Genomic DNA, 23,899 nt, shown 5'->3' with positions numbered 1-23,899 from the left:
TCCAGGGCGGGGAGCTACTGTATGGGAAGAATGATAACAGAAATGGAAAAACAAACAAAGTTTTCTTAACCTTAATCATCAGGGAAATGCAAATCAAAACAACCCTGAGATTCCACCTCACACCAATCAGAATGGCTAAGATCAAAGATTCAGGTGACAGCAGATGCTGGCAAGGATGTGGAGAAAGAGGATCACTCCTCCATTGCTGGTGGAACTGCAAGCTGGTACAACCACTCTGGAGATCAGTTTGGTGGTTCCTCAGAAAATTGGACATAGTACTACCAGATGATCCAGCAATACCACTCCTGGGCATATACCCAGAAGGTGCTCCAACATGTAATAAGGACACATGTTCCACTATGTTCATAGCAGCCTTATTTATAATACCTAGAAGCTGAAAAGAACACAGATGTCCCTCAACAGAGGAATGGATACAGAAAATGTGGTACATTTACACAATGGAGTACTACTCAGCAATTAAAAACAATGAATTTATGAAATTCTTAGACAAATGGATGTATCTGGAGGAACCCTTGCCTTTCTCATCATTATGGAAGCTCCCTTCTCTTTCAGTGTTTGGTATCAAGTTCTAATAGCATAGGGCCCAACATGGCAGCACACACCTTTAATTCCAGGACTCTGGAAGCAGAGGTACGCAGATCATTGTGTCTTTCAAATTAGCCAAGGCCTCACAGTGAGACTCTGTCTCAAAAAAAAAATTCTCATAACATTTCAGTAAATGCAGAGAATTGTATTGGGAATTTGTTAGGATCTGGAACATGCTGTCTACCCTTAGAAATAAAAAGATGGTGGATAATAGGCATGGTGTGATATTCCTTTAATCCCAGCACTTGGGAGGCAGAAACAGGCAGATTTCTGAGTTCGAGGCCAGCCTGGTCTACACAGTGAGTTCCAGGACAGCCAGCACTACATAGAGAAACCCAGTCTCAAAAAAAACAAAAAAAAAGAAAGAAAAAGAAAAGAAAGAAAGAAAAGAAAAGGAAGGAAAGGAAGGAAAGGAGAAAGAAAGAAAGAAAGAAAGAAAGAAAGAAAGAAAGAAAGAAAGAAAGAAAAAGAAAGAAAAAAAGAAAGAAGTTTTTTTTTTTTTGCAAAATGCATGGAGTATCATGGTAATTTCTGGGTGCCACACTTTGAGAATATCAATAAAATAGCTATTAGAGAAGACATCTCAAAGAAAGATGACAGAGGGCTGGAACAAGAGAACAGGAATTTGGTTCCCAGCAACCATGTCAGGCTACTCACCACCACCACCACCTGTAGCTTCAGCTCCAGGGAATGTGACACCTCCTTCTGGCCTTTAAGGCACCTGAACTCACATGCACAGATACACACAAAGAAACAGTAGTGGGAATGGCAAACCCACGGGAGAACAGATTTGTGGAAAGATGATACAGATTGCCTATTTGTGGAAATTCGAGAAATGTCATCACCCCATCTGCAAAATATATTCACATATATTTGTGCACAATATGGACAAATACAGTATATTCATAAAATTTTTAAAAACAAAAGTAAGATTCCATTAGCCACTGTGGTTTTGCAACAGTGCAGTCACAAACATCTTTTCGTGCCAAAGCATCGATCTTAGGATGTGTGGAGAGTTCTACGAAATGCACTTTATTTAGCCCAGTGTTTCCCGAAGTGTATTCTACACAGCACCAATGCCACAAATTGGATGCTCAGAAACAAGGACATAGGTTAAACAGTTTGAACATGCTCCACACAGCATCCCCTTTCTTGGGTTTTCGCAACCACAGAGGGGAGGGAGTGTAGGCTGCAGGCTACTCTTGCTACTGCCCAGCTGCCCTGTCTGTGGTATACTAAACTGATTTTTCTTTCTGTTAAGAAAACAGAGACAGGTGAGTGTAACTGAGTTGAATGAACTTTCTTGACCCTGGTCTCTGTGGGTGGCCTCTTAATTTGCTAGAATACTGACTTATTCGTGTTTTATAAAATACCTAGACAATTGCTAATCTGATAATTGATGCCAATGTTTGGTATTGGGAGTTTTCATTTTGTGCTCTCACCTAAAACTAACCATTTAAAGTATGACACAAATTGCATTTATGTTGCATGAACACCAGTACTATCTACTTCTGAAACATTTTTATTATCCCCAAGCAGAAACTATGCTCACTGAGAGTAACTTCCCATATCCCTGTCCCAGCCACTGGTAATCTCTAATGATATCTACCTCTCGTTATTATTAATATGTTTATTCAAATTATTTAATATAATTACAATTATATAATAGTGGTCCTTTATGTCTGATTTGTCTTCCTTCGCATACTGTTTCAAGACTCATCAATGTTGTCATCTGTATCATCACTTAATTAGGTTGCATGGCCAACCATCATTATTTGATATAGACTTTTTAGTTGCTCCACCACAGCACTTGTTTCTTATTTAGTTTAATTTTTGTTTGTATTTTATTTTGTTTTGTTTTCTGAGGCTCAAGAAACTCCTGCCTGGCTGCAAACTTGCTGTGTAGTGAGGATAACTTTGAACTCCTAATCTTCTTGCCTCCAAATCTCCTAACTGCTACAAGTATCACCAAAGCCAGCTAAAAGATCTCCACATCCTATTTAAGAAAAAATGAACCCATGAAAAGATAGAGGGAAAGGAACACTGCCATTCCTGAGTGGCCTCCAACCACCAACTTTTTGATTAACAGCCCAAGACAGTATACATTGGAGACCCAATATCTTACCTTGAAGGCAATGATCTTTCATTTTTTCACATTTACAAATAATATTATAATGATTTTCTTTTTTTGATACAGCTTCTCATATATTCCAGGCTGGTCTCAAACTCAACATACAGACAAGAATGACCTTGAATTTCTGTTTCTCTTATGTCACCTTCCAAGTGCTAGACTTAGAGGATTGCACTATCATACTCTGTTTATGTAGTGCCAAGGATCAAACCTAAAACTCCTGTATACGAGGCAAGGACTCTGCCAACTAAGCTACAGCCTCAGCCTCATATTTTTTCCCTAAGAAAATCTGTATTTGCTGTATTGGAGAGTGAAGAGTGGGAGTATTGTATACTGTGTAGAATGCTTTCCTGGTGTGTGAGCATCCCTGAGGTTTACTGTCAGCACTGGCAGAAGAAGCATGGGTAGTGAATGAAGGAGGAGGTGTGGAGAAGGAGGGGATGGAGAAGGAGAGTTTATGGAGAGGGTAGAAAAGGTGGAGGAGAAGAACCTGTTAAAAAGTTTACTGCTTGAAGAGTTTTTAGCAATATCAAACTTCCACCAGCAAGATCATTAGGAATCCAGCATACTGAATTTGAATGCCACTCTTCCCATATTCCCAACAGCTTTGCATTTTCTTACCATTAAAAACAAAACAAAACAAAACAAACAAAAACTCTGCTAATTAATAGGGCATGGGGATGGATTCCAAAGCAAACTAAATTTGCACTTTGCTTTTTCCAAGCTCTCTCTCTCTCCAGGGAGGAGAACCCAGGAACAGGGCTTGATGTGAAGGCAGGAAGAGCTTCCTCCAAGTCTAGTTAAGGAAGCAAACCAAAGCCTTCCTTTCAGAAGAGCGAGACTAGAAGTATAATTAGGTTCCTCTGCTGGATAATGACATTTTTAAGTATTTCCTCCCTCAGCACGGTCACAAGCCAGCTGTTTGCAACTTTCAAGTGTGTCCTTTTTAATTCATGTTTAATGGAGACTTACCAAGCAAAGGCCTATGCCAAGAAATAAACTAAATTAACCTTTGAGGGCTTGTCTTCTAGCCATAGAGTCATTATTGAGGAAAAAGAAAAGGCTCATTTGCTGCTAGCTTCCTCTTTAGTGCTTCCCAGTGCTTATCGGGATAGCATTTTTATACTTGATGGCACTTTGGGCATGTCTTTCTTGATTCTCTGGAACAAAGATACCAAGCATAACTCTTACGTTGTTTTGTCTTAAGCTGTAGTTACAGCACAAAGAAAATTTAATGGTGAGTGCTCTGTCCATTGGAACTTGTTATTAATAAGGGAAGCCTGAGAGGACCATTTATTCACACAAAACAAGAAACCAGGGGGAAATTAGCTTTCTGTATTTCATCATAAATCATGCATAATTTAGGGAATAGAGAAGACTATTGATGAGGCTGAACAAAATTAGTTTCTTGTTGCCAAGAAGAATAAAAATATTCACTACAAAGCTGTCTAATTTCCTAAATATTTTAAGTGACCTGAAATTTCATGCCGCCACAACTTTTATTGTCATCCAGCAAAGATGGAGGAAGATATTTTCACAGACTCAATAAAAATTTAAGAGGCAGAAGGGACCTTAGAAATGTCCAGTCCAACTCTAGTTTACAGAGCAAACACCTGAAGTCCAGGGATCTGAAGTGAACTATTCAAAGTCACTAAGAACCCAGGCAGAACTTGAGTTACAAAAGTGGGGACTCCTATATTTATTAAGAGTAGTCCAGAGGCAAAAGATGGCTCAGGTTAAGAGCACTCTTGCTGCTGTTGCAGAAGACCTGGGTTCAGTTCCCAGGACCTATATGGTGGCTCACAAACCACTTGTAACTCCAGTTCCAGAAAATTCTGTGTTTTCTGGCCTCCTCAGGCACCAAGCATGCATTTGGTACATATACAGACATGCAGGCAAAACACTAAAAATAAATAAAAGTCTGGGCTGGGTATGGAGATATGTGCTTTTAATCCAAACTCACAGAAAGCAGAAGAAGCAGGTCAATGTCTGAGTTCAAGGCCAGGCTTGTCTACAAAGCAAATTTTATGTTAGCTGGGGCTAGATATTGAGACCCACCATCTCATAAAGTTATAGGATGGACCCTCCCAGCAAAAGGATTGTGTGATCTTTGTTACCAGTAAAGCCACAGCGATTTCCAAATTGTATACAAGTCGATTCATTAAGGATCCAACTAGTAACATCATTCATTTAATGCTTTGTTTCTGGGAGACCATGGTCATTAAGTCTATTATTAAAGGGATTGAGCACATTTCCAAGATTCCTATATGATGTATGATGAGTCTCTGTACTTACATATTGAAGAATTTTGAAAATCAATTCTATTTACTTTGTCTAAGACAGAATCTCACTATGGTGACTGGGACTCATTTGTGTAGAGCAAGCTGACCTTTGATCTTGAATGGTTTTCTGCCTCAGCCTCCACAGAGTTGGTCTTACAGGTCTGTCCTACCAATTCCTGGCTTTGTTTTAAATCATAGACTATCAAGGAAATAAGCTGTCTTTGGGGGACATTCATATGGCTTCCTGGTCTTTTCTAAATGCACAATTTCAACTATCTGACATCAAAATTTATCTATATAATAGAATTTTCAAGCACAACTTTTAAGATTCTAAAGTAATTTAAAACACTTGAGGGGAATCATAATTAGTTTCCCCCCATAGATATCCAATACCATGGATGCATTTTCATCATGTATTTATATATAGTTGCTTCTAGGTGAATTAAAATTTTTCATTTAGGCGATGAGATTAAATATATCCTGTTGTGGGAGTACTAATAATTCAATGAGCAGGGACAAAGATTAATGCAGATTAGAATCCTAACGCGTGTGCTTTTAATAGCTTACTTGATTTACCTTGGCACTAAGGAGCCAATGAAACAAGCCACCCAGCCAAAACTTTAAACTTAAACCAATCCTTAGTTTTTAAGAAAGGAGATTTCTAATTGTGAGAGCTGTTTAACAAGAGAACTAACTGCTGTGACAGCTGGCTCTTAATAAGATTTCAAGCTGTGGCTTAAAGAGGATCTTTCTGGAATCCATTGGATTTTTGTTGTTGTTGTTTGGTTTGGCTTTCCTTTTGCTTTTGTTTGTGTTTTGAAGACAGCCACTTACTATGTAATGAGGAAAGTTCTATTCCTTTGCCCACCTCTAGGGTGCTGGGATTTCTGCATGTGTCACTGTTGTGGCTTGTTTGTTTGTTTGTTTGTTTTTCTTAAATGCAAGACTTTTCAATATTTCTAAGGCTAGCCTGTAACTCTCTATTCTCTTGCTTCATTCTCTGGACCACTGAATGCTAATCATCTGCTTGGAATTTTTACAAAAGTAACTTTATTGAGAGATTGATTAAAAACATTTCCAAAGTCCTTCCATTTTAAGAGTAGCTGGAGGCAGGAGGATGGTGGAACTCTGACTGAAAACTACATAAACAAAAAATTAGATCCTAATGAGTTTATGAGTTCAATAATCTAATAACTTCCACCCTCCTACAGGCCCCTGCAAACAGTTCTAGCTTTCTAGAAATGAGTTATATCACCATTATATCTTTCCTCTTCTCCTCCCTCTCTCATTTGTGTTTGTTTTCAAGAGAGGGTCTCACTCTATAGTCCAGGCTGGCCTTGAACTTGCAACATTACTGCTTTAGTTTCTTGAGTGCTAGGATTTCAGGGGAGCACCACACTCTGGACTCTCATATTTCCCTTCTATGCTGTCTTTAGAGTATAAAGAGCTTTCCATTCATTTCTTTGAGGTTATGTTATTATAGATTGCCTTATCCTTAATAATTGATACTTCTTGCCTGAAGATAGGGATAGTATCTCAAGCTTCCCTGTATACCATACAAGTTTTAGAAAGTCATCAGGAATTTGCTGAAAATAAATTGCTGCTTCGGTTGATTTAATTATCATAAAGTTTGTTCTTGTTGTAAGACAGGTTTTCGGGTAGCTTAGGCTCTCTCCAAACTTCATACATAGACAAGGTTGAGCTTGACTTCTGATTCTGCTGCTTCTAGTTGCCAAGTATTGGGGTCCCAGGTATGCACCACCATGCCTGGCTAGTAATCATACATTTTTTAAGAACTCTGCTTTTTCTCTGATCCAGTAATTCAACTTATTAATAAAGTGAACTTTCTTGTTTAGTCTCAGTAAGTTACTCGGGTAAATAGATTGCTATCCATCTATAAAGTCATGAGCAAAATAAGAATGTAATTAAATACATATATTGGGCTTAAACATTATGCTTTGAAGTATTTGAGAGTTAGGCTGAGCTGCATGCCCAGCCCCTGTTTTAGACCTTTTACTAGTGTGTATTAATTGCACAAAATAATGGGTTTTGTTGTAACATTCTCATACCTGTGTGGAGTGTACTCTGATAACATTGATCCCCTTTATTATTGTCTTGTCCCCCACACTTGCATGATTTTCAGCCAACTAGCTTCTAGTGCATTGTCAAACTATCCGTAGGGACACTTCACTGTGAAAAACTAATATGACAATTCTCGAGATGACAAAGATTTCAAAATGTAACTTTAGTACAAATTTTAAAAAATAAAAACTTAAACACAAAACATGATGAAAAAAATACAACTGCTGTAATGTGGAAATCAACAACAACAATAAAAATCATTTAAGGAATGGAAGCAAGGTAACCCTAACACCTGAGAAGGTGCGGGTTGGAAGGACAGGAACTCAAGGCGAACTTCAACTACATAATAGTGAGTTTGGGGCCAGCCTTGTCAACATGAGACACTGTCTCAAAAAAACCTTTTTTTTAATTAAAAAAAATGAGAGGAGGAGGGCATAGGGAGAAGAGATAAATATTTCCAGTGTACAAACTCAAAAGAAAAGAGAATGAAACACCACGTTATCTTTGATTCTTAGCATTCTTTTGTACAAGTAACTAAACCAGTTAAAACTGTCTGCCTATGTGGCACAAGACTATGTTCCTAGTACTTATGTTAAGGTGAGAGAATCAAAAGTTCAAGGCTACATAGCAAACCCAGACCCAAAAGACCAAAAGACTAAACCAAACCCTCAAAGAAATTGGACAACTATATCGTATTTGCCTGAGGTGAAAAAAAAAGTGATTAAGATAGTTATTTGCTGGCAAGACAAGTCCTTTATTTAACTCAGTAGTGGTCTCATAGACCATCAATTTGGGCTCTCTGTCTTTCTCTTTCTCCCTGTACCCCCATGAGTGTGTGTGTGTGTAGAATTTGTGTGGGGAGCACAGCTGTTAGTATACTCATGATTAAAGACCATATCCTCCTCTGTAGGGGAATGTCATACTCTGTCCAAGCACATAGTTTCAGTAATGGCATATAGGAGGAGTGAGGGAGGATGGGTATACACACCTAGCTAGCCAGATTGTTTGGATAAGCCCTAGCTTTCAATGGGATGGCAGACACCTTAGCCAGGTTGTCCTTCAATCCTATCTGTGTGTTACAAAACATGATCTCATGGAGTCTAGACTGCCCTTAAACTTATAAGGTCTTATAATGGTCTTGAACTCTTAATCTTCCTGCTTTCATCTCCCAAGTACTGGAGGTACAGATTAAATGCCACCAAGCTCGGCTTGTCAGTCCCCATTATTTACCTTCTTCATTAGTCTTTATACTTGAACTTAGCATCCTTTATAGTACAAAATTCTTTTGGGCTAACTGGCCAATGGTATAGGTGAACTTTTATGTGTATTGCTCCCTACAGCTTCAGGAAGAAATAGCACAGCAAGCAGACCTCAGTCCTTGAAGAGTCCCTCATACGTTCATAATTGGTGCATGAAAGATATGGCAAGCAATGAAGTTGAATAACAAAGAAGATATTTTAGTCCATTTGTCCTTCACCAATTTATAAAATCCTGTCTCATTTCAGGGGATGATCATGTCTCATACCTCATACATATTCAAAGGGCTGGAAATGTAGTTCAGTGGTACAGGACTTGCCTAGTTTGTGCAAAATCCTTGGTTCAAAGTTTCAAAATTCAGTTGCATCACAGATGAACATGTATCAGGGTCACTGGTTTTCAAATCTTAACAGCAGGGGCCTGGTGGCTAATACCTGGAATCCTAGCACATCGAATGCTGAGGCAGGTGGATCACTGTGAGTTGAAGGCCATCACAACACAGTGAGAAGGTGTCTCAAATAACAATGAACAAACAAAAACAACTGCACAGTCATTTGCTCAGGTAGGCCTACATCAGATTTTCATCATTCAATTATATTTAAAGATAAAACATGTTTCATTAATGTTTTAAGCAATGTTTTATTTCATCTGTTTCATTTCATGATGGTACATTTCTACTTATAGCATTTACTTTATATTTAAAAATTTTAGCATGATGTTTTCCTATTTAAAAATCATTAACATTTTTAAAAGAAAATAATTGAGGTTTAAAAAACATAAAACCACTAATGAACACCTGTAAATATGAGGGGTTCTTTTGGGTTTGGGTTTGGTTTTGTTTGTTTCAAAAAATCCTAATATAGTAAACCTGTAATCAAGTTAGGCAACAGTCATGAAGACGAGCAAAAGAAAATTCATACAAATGTAAAAGGCTACACTTTGTTGACATTTTCTTTTCCCCCATACTTAATTAGAATGTAAAGCTGATCAGGGCTAATCAGTTGAACACAAATTCAGTGAAGCCCCAATTACTTATGATTTTCTTTCTATTCAATTAGCTTTTATTCATCTCGCTGTTCCTCTATTTACACCTTCCCAACAAATTAAACACCCAAAGATTCCTGTGCAAAATAAGCAATCCTTGGATCTGTGGATAACTAAGTACATTGATTTTCATAATTGCTTTGATAGATGACATTTCCTTCCTACATGGAAACTAGCAATTACTGGAAGCATTATTTAAAACAGGAATGGACATTAAGAACCTTTTCTTTCTTTCTTTTTTTTTTTTTTTTACTGTACTGGAGATCAAGCACACGTCCTCAGCATGCTAGGCAAGTGCCTTACCACTGAGCTACACTTCCAGATCTAAGCATTCGATTTTAATGCTATATTTCTGGGTGGTTAATTGAACAATTACACTTCATTGAAATATATGGTCTTCTATGTTTAATAATTTCATTGATTTGTTCCTATAAGTAAATCCAGATCTCAGCTCTTAAAGCAAGTGAAGGCGCTCAGAATGTGGCTTAGTAGTACTGCCTAGCAGGTGCAAAAACGTGGACTCTGGCTCCCTCCAATCACACAAATCAGATAAAACAAGCAAAACCAAGGGGTAGCGGGAGTTTGTTGGAACATACCTGTAATCACAGCAATTGGGAGGTGGAGACAGGAGGACCATGAAGGCCAGCCTGGGCTACATGAGACTTTGCTTCAAACCAACACAAAAATGAAAGTGAAACGTTTTCTAGGTATTTGGCTCCTGAAAGGTGTATGGCTGGATTTTCAGCATAGAAAGTGTTACTGCAGTGAAGTGAAGGAAACACACAGGAATCAAACCTGGGAACTCTGGATACATGAATTATGAAAGTGGATACAAAGCTAGGTTTTTAAAGTTTCAACTCCATCATTGTTTGTTTGTTTGTTTGTTTGTTTTTTCTGGTTGATACTTGATAGTGAATATGTAAATTGTAAAGCACGACTCCATTGCTTCAGAATGGCCATTTTAACTGTATGTGTAGAGTTTGGGACTGGGCAAGTGTTTTGAGTGGCTGCCTTAAACTACCTATATGGTTTCTATTTGTGAATTCATTAGAACAAAGTGAATTATCTTTAAGAAACTACCATTTTTAGTATTAACCAAATTCCATCTATTTTGAGACTGGATCTTACTCTGTAGCCCAATCTTGCCTGAACTCACTCTGTAGGCCCGGCAATCTTCTGACTTTGCCTTCCTGAGTTCTGGAATTATAAACATGTGTCACTATACTTAGCTTTATTTTTCTAAATATGTTTTGTAAACATCTTAGTTGTAAGCATATGTTTACAGCTAAATAGATAAATTCTCTTATAGCATGCAATGAACTGTATAAACAGATTTCAAAATACTGACCAGAAACATTTGCCTATGAAAAAACAGCACTACTAGGCTGGGGATATGACCATGACAAAGAACGCTTGCTTTGTACAGCTGAGGCCCTGGATTTAATCCTAGTTGTATATATGTAAGGGCAGAATTGCTACAGTCATTATCTTGATGTAAGTATTGATGCTTGCAATTTATGTTCTTATAATACTATCTGACCATGAGAAAAAACTGAGGCTCAAGTAGAGTATATATGAGTGGTAAATGATTAGGGCTATGATTTAAAAATGACCCAAGAAGGCCTAGAGGGCTAGTTCCATGATAGAATATTTGCCTAGCATGTGAAAGGCCCTGAGTTCAATTCTCAGCAACACAACAACAAAAGTGCCCAAGAGACAGATTCACTAGCCCTTCTTCCAGTAAAAGCACAGCTTGCACAGTGCACTTCATCCCTTGCCAGATGATGCTTAGACTGCTATAGAAAAAAAGACTCATTTTCTACTTTCCACTTAAAATTAAAACGTGAAAAACAAAAATGCATTCCTCATAAAAGAACATTTAAAATATGCTTTGGTAATCCTAGTACTGGTTTAAAGGTATTTTACAGCTGTCTAGCATCTTCAAATGTCTTGGACTGGCCAATTGAAGCCTTGTCAGCTCTTGATTATCCTACAGAACTGAATTGCTCCTTATCACACGCACTTGAGAGACCAATCTTTATCTCATAGTCCCAAACTTTCTAGAGCCCTCAATCTTTTGAAGAGTTTTCCTGACCAGAATCTTCTTTTTTACTTTTATACTATCATTCCCTACCTTTCATTTATGTTAATGAGCTCCATATATGACAGAGGTTGTTTCCCAGGTGAATGTTAATATTCCAAAATACTTGAATGAGATTAGATTTCAACTTACCTGCTATTGAGTCTGATCACTAATGATTGAATGAATTTTTATCAAATTTGTATAGAATATGCCTGGGAGAGTCTGACAACATACAGACTATGTGGCATACAGAGAATTCACTTTGGAATTGCCTTAGGGATACACAAACAAATAAGACAGTTGTCTTCTAGATAGCTGAAACCCAGATACAAGATGTGTGTGTGTGTGTGTGTGTGTGTGTGTGTGTGTGTGTGTGTGTGTTGGGGGGGTATGTTACTGGGAAGAGACCAAGTTTTTTCATGCCAAAACTGAATGATTAAAAAGTTGTAGGCAGTGTCGAGGATTGAACCCAGGGCCTCATGCATGCTGGGCCAGAATTCTACAACTCAGCCACACTATCAAACCCAAAGAAAAATTTCTAAGAAAATGTCACCATGTAATACAATATTTTGTGTATAACTGTAGCAAAGGGAAAACAACTCCAGTGCAGTAAATTACCTCTAATTTAAGCACACTATTGGTTTGTTTATTTAATTAAACCAGAGCCAGAAGCACGCTAGAGAAGCACTTCACTACTGAGCCTCAACCTAAGCTTTTATTTCTGTATTTATGTGTTTATTTATTTATTATATCTGTAGCCTAGGATTGCTTTAAAGTCTCCATATAGCAAAGATGACCTTAAACTTCTGATCTTCCTGCCTCTACCTCCATTATATTGGGACTCCAGGCGTGCACTACCATATTTAGTTTATGCAGTGATAGGAATTGAACTCAGAGTTTGCTTGCATACTAGGTAGGTACTTTACCAAATTATCTACATTTCCCAATTCCATACTTTTAAATATACAAATGACTTCAGCTTTCTAAGAGCCCTTAAACACACACCAGGCGGTTCACAACCACCTGTAACTCCAGCTCCAAGGGATCTGACATATTCTTCTTGCCTCTGAGGATGGCTGCTGTCACATGCATACACCGAACCACAGATACATGCATGTGCGCATAATGAGAGGGGGGGATGGAAAGTGTGTAAATAGAGTATTCATGTATGAACTTCCCCCAAATTAAATATTTAAAATAAATAAATTAAGTAAGGTTTTAGCCAGGTGTGTTGGCTTTTAATTCTAGCATTTGGGAGGCAAAAGCAGGTGGATCTCCATGAGTGTGATGTCAGCCTAGTCTACATAATAAGTTCCAAGCCACCCAGAGTCTAAAAGAACAAAAACAATAACCAAATAAAAACAAAAAATGAATAGCATTTAATATTAGATAATTTTACAACACAATTTTAAGTTATATCTGCCAGAATGTAAAGGTATCATTACTTTTTGATGTTTCCAGGATACTTGAGCTAAAAGGTCAGATGGTCGTGGTGTGGATTCTAAAAATAAAACCATCATAATTATTACAAGAAAACTTTTAAACAAAATCAATCAATTCATTATAAATAATTAACTCTATGTACTAATGAGAACTATGTATATTATACAATATCACATCTCTATGTTGCCTTTCTCTAAACATTAGTATGAAATAAGATTTTAAAAAAAGATGAAAAAGTTCTTGCAATTCTGGGGATTGAACTCATGATTTCATGCATGATAGGCAACCACTACTACTAAGTAGACTACTTCTACCAAGCTACAGATCCCCAGGGATTTTTCTTTCAAGTGCTTTAGAAAGCTGGGGGTGGGGAGGTATAAGTAGGTAGAGTATTTAGCCAGCATGGTAAATTCTCCAGGTTTGATCCCCAGCACTGTATAAAGTAGATATGGTAGTGCATGTCTGTAATTCCAGTATTTAAGAGATGGAGGTTGGATGATCAGAAGTTAAAGGTTTTCCCCACTACATAGTGAGCTTGATGGTAGCCTGAACTATATGAGATCCTGTTTTAAAAGTAAATACATAAAGAGATATCGATAGCTGATCCTCAAGAACAAATTCAAACTCGGTTAGAGAAAGACCATGGTCAAGCCAAGGTTAAGAAGTTGTTGGTCCCTTGATGCTTCTTTTCAGTATAATTGAAATGATGAATGGAAACAAATGGCATTTTCATTTAACTAAAGAGAAATAACTTCTTTGTTTTTACAGAACTTGGAGCTGTACTTTCTTTTAAGACACTGAAATACTTGGGGGTAAGTTCAGTGATACAGTGATTGCCCTGCCTGCATAATAGCCTGGAGTTTATCTCCAGCATTGCAAAAGTAATTTACTTTACAAATAATTTAGCATTTTCAGACAACATAAACTCAAATTGATCATTGTCATTGCCACTTAGCCTGATAGCCCTACAATCCTAACTATTCAGGAGGTCAAGTCAAGGAGATGACAAATGAAAGGCCAGTCGGACATACACAGTGAGTTCAAGGCCACCCTGGGTAACTTATTAACATGCTGTCTCAAAATATAAAGTACAGTGAAGGCCAAGGGTATAGATTACTGGTAGATTGCTGGACTAGTATACTACTAGCACAAGGCCCTGAGTTCTAGCTCTAGGAAAGAAAGGAAGGAAGGGAGGGAGGGAAGGAGGAAGGGAGGGAGGGAGGGAGGGAGGGAGGGAGGGAGGGAGGGAGGGAGGGAGGGAGGGAAAAATAAAAACATTGCAAAAGAGAGAGAAAAATAAATGGCCATATATGAGTCAGCACTTGGGAGGCTGAGGCTGGAGGATCACCACAAGTTCAAGTCCAGTCTAGAGAGAAGACTTTGAATAAACAAACAAAAACAATAACAAAAAAAACTAAAATTGCCACCTCGACCTGTGAATGGGACTCAAAGACAAACACTGTAATTCCCACTCATTTGTAAGAATGGAGAAAAATCACTGTTAAAACCAAATTGGAATAGACATTTTAAAATCAAAATTTTTCCCAGAAAAAAAAAATCAGTAGCTTCCTAGGACATGCAAGCATGATGGGAGAAGGCTGAATACAAAACACCCCAAGGCAATTAGTGTAAAGAAACTTTTATTCTCCGGATGTAATTCTTGTCTCAGAGGCTTACTGCCTCAGTCTACTAACCTAAGCTTAGTCCTGGAAGCTTCTAGCCTCTGTATAGTCTTATCTAAGCCTAGAATGTTTTCAGCCTCTGAGATTTACTGCTGAATAAGCTCACCCTTTCTAGTACTTTCTGATCTCTAGCTGGCTGGTCAACACAGCTGTTCTGGCTCAAACTCCTTTCCAAGCTGACTGATTCAATCTGGATTCTCTCACCTTCTGACTGAATTGCTCCACTTGGCCTCAAACTAACTCTAGCAATCTGTTCTAATCTTCTGTCTCCTCATTCTCTGCCTTGCTCTGACTTCACATGTGTCTAGCTTGTTCTCTCTCTTTCTAAAACCTGTCTCTGTACAACTGTCCCAGTAAAACTGCCTGTCTCCTTCTCTTTGTACTGACCCTCAAGTAGTTTTCCTTTCCTTTCTCTTCTCATGAGAGTTAGGCATATCCTATTCTGTCAAATATTTCCCTGATTTGTCACTTTGTCTGCCTCTCGATTACACAGCACTTTCAAACAATGGTGCTTCCTTCTCCAAACTAACTTTACCTTCATTGCTTGGGATTAAAGGTATGTACTAAGCATGTGTCTGTATTCCAACCAGAGGGATTAGAGCTGTGTGTTAAGTGCTGAGCCACACCACAATTAGAAAAAGTTTTTTTTTTCAGTGAATAACACAATCTTGAGGTTCACAATGTGGTCAAATATCCTACAACAAATTAGCATGAGAACTGCTCTATAGCTTTACTATGGTTATAGTTACAGAAATGTACGTTATTCCAAAATTAATTTAATTATACATTTAGAAGCTGCTGGATTTAGTTTGATGCATGTAAAAATTGAAAAAGAAACTGAAACCATTTCATGAGTCATTTTCTGTTTGTTTTTGAAACAGTCCCACTCTGTAACCCAAGCTGGCCTCACACCTGAGATTCTCAGACTTCAGCTTTTCAACTTTACAGCAGTTTTCTGAAACTACAGGCAGTCTCAGCAGGAAAACATCACAAAGACTCAGCTATATAATAGTCAAATATATTCTCCTAAGACTTGAGTGGGTGACTATTTATATACTTCAACATTACAAGAAACATAGACTTTTAGGCACTCATTTTTTACCTTCCTAGGTCTTTTGGGGAGAGAAGCCACTGGGGAAAATGGATTTGGATTGATGTTCCTCATAGTGGATGACTTCACGGTGTTATTGTCATTCTGTATATAAGAGAATAAAGTGTACAGTTGCAGTACTCGCTGCATACTAATCAAGTACTAGGGAACAATAGCTATGGATGAACAGGGGGATACTTAGTATCGGATCATAGTACTACAGTGAGGATGTCTTGCTCTGAAGCAAGTGGGGGAGGGGGTGCAAGATTCATGTAGATAAAGCTATGGCACTCTTGATCTTTTGGAAGAGAGAACTATGTGGTGCTTACCTAGTACCCCAGAAAGACATTGTGAAGAGTAATATTGAGAAATATATACAATATACTCAGGCTTTAAATTAATGTTTTCCTTATGGTTGTACTTACTACTATACTATTGAAAACTATAAGGTAATAAACATATTTATTCCTAATATTTCATTTATATCTTAGTTCTAGATAAATTGTCTTTGGTCCTTTCCTGTAAAGAACTTCTCTCATAACTCAGGATTTTAAAATATATTCTTTTGCAAAACTAGGGTAAAGTTATATTTGTACAGTATGTATTCCCCCTCCCCCAAAATTCAGGTTCTCTTGTTCATTCATACCAACACCTGAAGGAATTAGAATCTGCTCAATTAAACAACTCTAACAGAATCTACAAAGTGAATTACTGTGAAGCCTGAGAACGACCAAGACTCCAGGTGTTTTTTGTCTTTGTTTTTGTTTTGTTTTCAGTTCCCACAGACCTCAGTTAGATAAAGTCAAGGGACACAAGGACAGGCTGTCGTCTTCTTGTGACTGTACAAAGATGGCCGTGATGATCAGGAGTCACAGTGATCCACATTATTATTCCCTGTCCTTGACCTATCTGACACACTTACATGTGGCTCCTCTTTTTAGCTTAAAGAAAACTTTGGTTTATTTTCTAAATTTCTGTTATCATTCTTCCAATACAGTGGCTACTTTCCCCCCAAAAAACCTGATTATACTCTATGATCTAGGCCTAAACAACACACAACTCACTGTCTTTAAAAGCTACTCTGAAATGAGGGCCACGTGCCCATCTGAGGCATCACTGAAAGGAAAAGAAGATGTCTTCTGCCAACAGCATATTTCCTCATCTACTGACTCCTAAATCTGGAAGTTGGCACTAGCCAGAATCTCTCCTATTCAAATCTCAGCTTAACTCTTGTTTTGCCACAGATGTTCACAGAAAAGAAGAGTCAAAGTCATGTAAGGACCACAACGAAGTAACCGCAATGTGTATAGACTTTTAAAAACATAAAGTAAGGATATTCCTATAACCTAAATGTTTAAATTAAAGGCTGTATGTCAAAATATTAGTGGAAATATTCTAAATTATTGAATAAAGCCCAGTAAATCTACACCTTAACACTCTAATCTACAGTTTCTGAACAAAATAGGGTCTCATGTATCCAGGCTGGCTTCAAACTTATAGTTAAGCATAACCTTGAACCCCTGATCTTCCTGTCTTTACCTACCCAGTGCAGGCCACAACTAAACTTTTCTTAGGTTAGCCAAACCAGAGAGCAAGTTGGTCCACTAGTCCACAAAAGAATCAACCTCAATCAATATCTCTCTATCTCTGTCCCTCTCTGTGTCTCACTGTCTTTGTGCTTCCATTTTTCAATATCTCTCTCCTCTCTCTATCTCTGTCTCTCTGTGTATCTCTATCTGTCTCTAAATCTTTCTCTGCCTTCTGTGTATCTCTCTGTCCTCAGATTTCTGTCTTTCTGTCTCTGTCTCTTTCCTCCCTTTCTCCCTCTCTCCCTCCTACTATATTATCCACTGGCCTGCTATTTCTAGGCTCAAAGAACCCTTAGTTTCTGCTTTCCCACTGTTGATTGCATCTATAGAGGCACTTTACAACACCCAGCTACATCTATAGTTTAGGGTCAGAAAACTATGTTATTTCAACCCATCTTTCACATAATGACTTTTTTTGTGGTAAAACCATAAACAGCTTCTTTTAAAATAACCTTTAAAAATGCTGTGTATATATGGAAACCTGAGTGAGTTTCTGTGCATCACATGTGTGCAGGAACCCAGAAAGGTCAGAAGAAAGTAACAGAGTCATGTCCTGTCCATGACAGGAGCTTGTGCACTGCCATGTGGGTGCTGTTAACACAACATTATGTTTGTGAAAATGGAAATTTTCTACAAAATGAAAATGTGAATACTGTACCAGATTTAGACATTGTTCCGTACTCCGACTTATCTGCATTGCAGTATGCATGTCCCTGAAGAAGAAAAGAAATTAATACTGTAGTCAGCCCATCTGAAGGAAAAGAAGGAACTGAATATACAAATGGTGAAAATAGTAACTCATAGTGCTCACCTCTCATGCATTGCTTCTCTAATTGCCATATCCATCCCTTCTTCCTAGAAGGGACAGAGAGAATGGTAAACCAAGTGCCTAATTCCTACTGATCTACTAAATTGCATTTCAGTTGAGAGTTTCAAATTTTCACTAAGATGTCCTTTATTCTCCAGGCTATGGAAGTGCTACATTGTTTCATTTTATATATATATAATCTCTACATAAGCGTCTGGCTCTCTACTCTTTGCTACCCTACAAATTACCGCAACAGTAGTCTACTACTTATGCAGTGCAACATATCAAATGCACAGGAGCTGATTGGATGAGAAACTCTACCTTGCAGCAGTCAAGGAGGAGAAGACCAACATTCACAATTACATGCTTTTCTCTACTAGAAGTACTTTGATGGCCTTAGTCTATAGCATACCAAATGCCTAGCAGTATGGATTTCTTTAAGAAAATGATGGGATTCAAAGATGATTTAAATCAAACTATTGGGGTTCAAAATATGTATGACAGGGCTGGTGAAATGGTTCAGTGGGCAAAGGTGCCTGGTGACTTGGTTTTATCCCAAGGACCCATAGGATGGAAGGAGAGAACCAGCTCCCCTAAGTGGTCCTTTGACCTCCACACTTGCACCCCAGAATGCCCCATCATATAACTACAGGCCTAATTAATTAATTAATGTAATAAAAATTAAACCATGCATTACATAAGTGAGGAAAGGATTCTGTTTATATAGAATTGTAAGAGGGACATTTAGAATAGTTAACAAAGAAGTAAGGAGTATTAGTGAAAATGTGGAGAGACTATAACCTTTGAATGCCATTGGCAGTAATGAAAATGGTATTGATTCTATAGAAAAGTCCCAAAATATAGAAATCAGGACTAAAATACTTTTATACCAACATCCATAACAGCACCATTCATTCAGAGGTTAGCAACCAAGTGTCCTTTAAGCAGATGAGGATCAAAATGTGCTATGCCCATACAAAAGAATATTATTCAGCTATATATAAAAATCAAGGTTTGGCTTAGACATGAAGCTCAGCAGCAGAGTGCTTGCTTAGCATGTATGCCTGGGATTCAACTACCAGTACTTCAAAAGAAAGTTCTGATATATACTGCAACATGGGCAAATCTTGAAAACATTATGGGTAAGTAGAAAGAGCAAGGACAAATACTATATGATTCCATGTATATACAGTACCTGGAATAGTCAAAATTCATAAAGCAAGAAAATAAAGTGGAGCTTACAGGCTCGGACTGGGGTGCTTGTGAAAATATAAGACTTGTTTAAATGGATATATAGTTTCTTTGAGGCATGATAAGAAAGTTCTAGAAGCAGAAACGGTTGTATAACATGGTGAATGACTTAATACTAGTAACTGTACTCTTAAAAATGGTTAAAATGGAGCAAAGTATATAGTTCAGTGGCAGAATGCATGTCTAGCATGAGTAGGGTTCTATAGTACCTGCTACTCCAGGGAGGGTTGCACCAGTAGATCACCCAAGCCCAGGAGTTCAAGACTAGCCTAAGGCAGCACAGTGAGGCCTCATTGCAAAACTAATTTTAAAAAATCCTACCTTGGGTAGAAAATAAATGCTAGTAATGTAAAGTTGAAACAAATATTGGGAAAATGACAGATTATAAATAGAAATTTACATTTACTATCAGCACTGAGCAATTACTAATAATATTTAAGAATTTATAAAAATAGAATTTCTTGTTTATTGTATTCTTTAGTATTTCTCTTTTGGGGAGAGGAGAAACATATTGAAACAAAGTCTCCTGTAGATCAGGGTGGCTTTGAACTAATATTTGTTTCTTAGGCTGGCCTTGAGCTCCTGATCTTGCCTCTGATTCTGAACGTTGGAATTACAGGCATGCACGAACAATTTTGTATACAGTTGATGATTCATACAATGTACTAGGACAGTGGTATATATCCAAAATGTATAAATAAACATGGTTTATTATGCACTTTGAAGATGTGTACATTCAGTTTTTATTGATGGTATGTGCGATTAAATGAATTAAAAGGTCCAAGTATATAACTCTATGGTAGAGTGTAGGTGTAGCATCCACAAAACCTTGAGTTCAAATCCAAACAACAAATAAATAAATTTAGAGATTATGGTCTATAATGTGGACTCTATATGTCCCACATAGCTCAAGGTGGCTCAAACTCATTATGTAGCTGACAGTGATCTTGATCTCCTGATCCTGAGATTTCTGGCATGTGTCACTACACCTAGCCATTTATCTGTTTTGTTTTAGGAAACCATTCTTAGAATTAAAAATGTAATCGGCTATGACTGCTTTTAGAATTATAAAAACAGCTATAATAATAATAATAATAATAATAATAATAATAATAATAATAATAATAATAGCAGTAGTGGGGCTGGTGAGATGGTGCAGTGGGGAAGATGCTTGCCTCCAAGCCTCCTGATGATGACCTGTTTGCTTGTCGGGAAGTACAAAGAGGAAGGAAAGAATCAGGTTCTACATGGTGTCCTCTGACAGCCACATACATGTCATGGCACACACATACATACACACACAGAGGCACAGACACACACACATACACACACACACACACACACACACACACACACACACACACACACATATGCATGCACACATGCGCCCCAATAAAAAAGCAAATCCCCCCAAATTAATTTAAAAAGAGTAACTTAATTTTGAAAATTCTCTAACCTGTTTGATTTGGAAAATCCGGTTGGCAGATGTACGACTGCGGGAAGGTAGAAACAGCTAAAAATTAAAATATACGAGTCAGATTTATTGTAATGTTTTGATTAATAATTTAAAACATGAGCCAGGCTGTGGTGGTACATGTCTTTAATCCTAGCACTCAGGAGGCAGAGGCAGGCAGATTTCTGAGTTCAAGGCCAGCCTGGGCTAAATAGTGAGTTCTAGGACAGCTAGGGCTATACAGAGAAACCCTGATTCGAAAAAAAAAATTGAAATATGAAGTTAACGTTATACTATCTAAAATACTTATTGAGTGTACAGCAGCAATGGCATATGTTAACTTCAAAGCTTCAAAAAATAAACTTGGAGCATGGCAATGGTGGTGCATGCCTTCAATGCCAGCACTTAGGAGGCAGAGGCATGTGGATTTCTGTGAGTTTGAGGCCAGTCTGGTCTATATAGAGAGTTTGAGGCCAGCCTGGTCTATATAGAGAGTTTCAAGATAGCAAGACCTACACAGAGAAACTGTCTCCAAAAAACAAAACCAAAAATAAATGAATAAAATTTTGGATCTTGAATGAAATATTGTAATATTGTGTTATTCAGAAGTATACATATATATATATATATATATATATATATATATATATATAGAGAGAGAGAGAGAGAGAGAGAGAGAGAGAATAACAATTGCTAACAAGAGAAACATAAGACAATACATCAATACAATTTTTTTTGTTTCTCTCTGAAGTTAATCTGTTTTTAAGACAGAGTCTCATGTAGACCAGATTGGCCTCAAACTCCTTATACAACTAAGCCCCTCCACTTCTGCATACTGGGATCTCAAGTACACTACCACATCCAACCCATCGTCAACTTTCCTTTCTTAAGACACTAGCTATCAGTATCACCTCACTTTTCCTGTTGGTTTTAGCTCAGCACTAAAGCTTATTGAGAGGTGTTAGCAGAGCAAAAAGCTCAAACAGCTATTAAATCAGCAGCCAAGCTGCCTGGCATACAAAGAAAACATGAACAGAATAATTTCATCAAATATCTTAGAAGGTTGCCGGTGACAACTAATTTTCATAATATGGGTTGACTTAAGGCAAACACTTTCAAGTAGTTTACAACATTTTCCTTTTCGTTGCTAAGATACTTGTTGCCTAGGTCCTTTCTCTTTTTCAGAGCTACTTTCTCCTTTTTTGTCTTGTCTCAAAGCTTATGAAAGCCCGTGTAAGAGAAGAATGAAACAATGAGGGGATTTAAAGCTAAGTATGGACACAAAGCTTAAATTACCCTCGGAATTTATCTAAAATAGATAACAAGCCTGGTTGTTTCCTGAAATGCTCTGTACTGAATTTATCATATCTGGCTTTCACAGGCTGATTTTATCTGTAGTACTGGGGAATCAAACCTAAGGTTTTGTGTAAGATAGGAATGTGTCCTTCTACTGAGCTCTATCCCCAGCCTCATTATATTTTAATAACATATATTAAGTATATAGACAATGTATGTATATATTTTATATTAAGTATATCTATATATGCATATATATTAAGAACATATATTAAGTGGAGCAGTTCAAAAATACTTAATGAGTACCTACTACGTGTTACAGCACTTTTCTAGAGCCTGGGAATCTAGTAAATATGCTGTCTTCCTGACCTTGAGAAAATCAATGTCTAGTTAGGAAAAAGAAAAGAAAAGAAAACAAACAACAAAGCCCAGGTAAGTGCCAGTGCCTCACAGAGCAGACAGTAATCCTTTTTGTTGTTAGATTTGTTTTATTATTTTATGTGCCTGAGTGTTTTGCCTGCATGTTCATATGAGTCCACATGTGTGCCTGGTGCTCTTAAAGGTCAGATGCTACAAGCCCCCATGTGGGTGCTGGGTATCAAATCCAAGCTGTCTACAGGAGAAACAAGTGCTCTTAACCACTACACCAATAGTCTAGCCTGAGGTAGGAATTATTAATGGGTACAGAAGGTATTCCAATGAATGGGAAAAACGACTCAGGTAGAGGTCCATGTCTAAGGCACAGAAAAGCTTAAGGTATTGAAAATGTACTGGGAGGAATTGGCAGAAAATAAATTAGATGAAAAGTGGCTGACATGGAATTGTAATTTTTGGAACTTGGCCTCTGTTCTCAATAGAAAACAAAGTATAGGCTTCTTGGCATTCCTAAAACTTAAAGGTCTTTAAAATGAACGAGTTCTGTGTGCTATGAAAGGTTACAGAAAAATGTAGCTGCAATATGTGGGGAAAGTTTCAAGTGAAGGAAGGAGGTAGTAAAAAAAAACAGTCTATGGTCTTAATGTAAAAGGGGTCTTGGGATGATGGGAGTGGGTTGGAAAGATGAGGTCAGCTGAAGGCTCAAAGTAGAAAATCACAGGCATACTGTGGCCAAGAAAAAGAGTGAAGATGAATGTGTGTCAAATAAACACATCCATTTATGAAAGAGATGATTTTATGTTTTACTAGGCTTTCAAATGTTACCACATGACTTTTTCAGGAGCAGACGAGTTCACTTCATAGTATTTTAACCAAAGCTGGAAGAACAGTGAAGAGTGTAAAAATGACAACACAATAGTCATACATAGAACTTACTCATGGCACCAGATGTGGTGGCACATCCCTTTAATTCCAGCACTCAGGAAGCAGAGGCAAGCAGATCTTCATGTTCGAGGGCAGCCTGGTCTATAGAGTGAGTTCCAGGACAGGCAGAGCTACACAAAAAAATCCTTTCTCACTAAGGTTTTCTTTTAAAGGGAACTCATTTGAGTTCCCACAGAACTTACATGTGGAGATTGGCATCACTGTTTCACCATAGAGCTCCACTGTAGAAATATGACTAACTCATACACTTTAGTATTTGTCACACCCTTATTTAATTTCAAGAGTTGTGTTTCTTATCAGAAGGAAAGAGAAGAGATTAAAACAGCAGCTAATAAGCTATAGATCTTAACTTTTAAGAAATCAATGATGGAAGCAAATACAAAAAAGAAAACACATGCAAGAACTATTGGCCACGATGATGCACACCTGCAATACCAACCCAGCACCTAAAACAGGAGGATTGGAGTTTCAAGATAACACAC

At 37.7% G+C, this 23,899-nt stretch overlaps 1 protein-coding gene across 5 annotated transcripts in view; it reads right to left on the bottom strand.

The window, feature by feature from the left end:
- The window catches only part of Fam122c (family with sequence similarity 122, member C), a 57,768-nt gene that overhangs the window by 16,843 nt on the left and 17,026 nt on the right, over positions 1-23,899 (bottom strand). For 2 of the 5 annotated variants that reach the window (NR_153100.1, XM_006541548.1), the window contains exons 4-8: positions 20,805-20,861; positions 18,101-18,144; positions 17,948-18,002; positions 15,713-15,805; positions 12,931-12,986 (exon numbers count right to left, since the gene is read on the bottom strand). Coding sequence is in view for 3 of the 5 variants with exons in the window: in XM_006541548.1 (XP_006541611.1) it covers positions 12,957-12,986; positions 15,713-15,805; positions 17,948-18,002; positions 18,101-18,144; positions 20,805-20,861 (279 nt within the window). In the remaining 2 variants the exon portion in view is untranslated. Of the gene's footprint in view, positions 1-10,558; positions 10,600-12,842; positions 12,987-15,712; positions 15,806-17,947; positions 18,003-18,100; positions 18,145-20,804; positions 20,862-23,899 lie in introns of those variants that run through there. The other 3 variants (NR_153099.1, NM_028671.3, XM_006541549.4) reach the window with 3 other exon arrangements.

Source organism: Mus musculus, chromosome X (genome assembly GCF_000001635.26).
Source record: "Mus musculus strain C57BL/6J chromosome X, GRCm38.p6 C57BL/6J".
NCBI classification, from domain to species: Eukaryota; Metazoa; Chordata; class Mammalia; order Rodentia; family Muridae; genus Mus; species Mus musculus.
The sequence above is the reverse complement of the archived record's forward strand: the minus strand, read 5'-3'. Positions and strand labels throughout refer to the sequence as shown.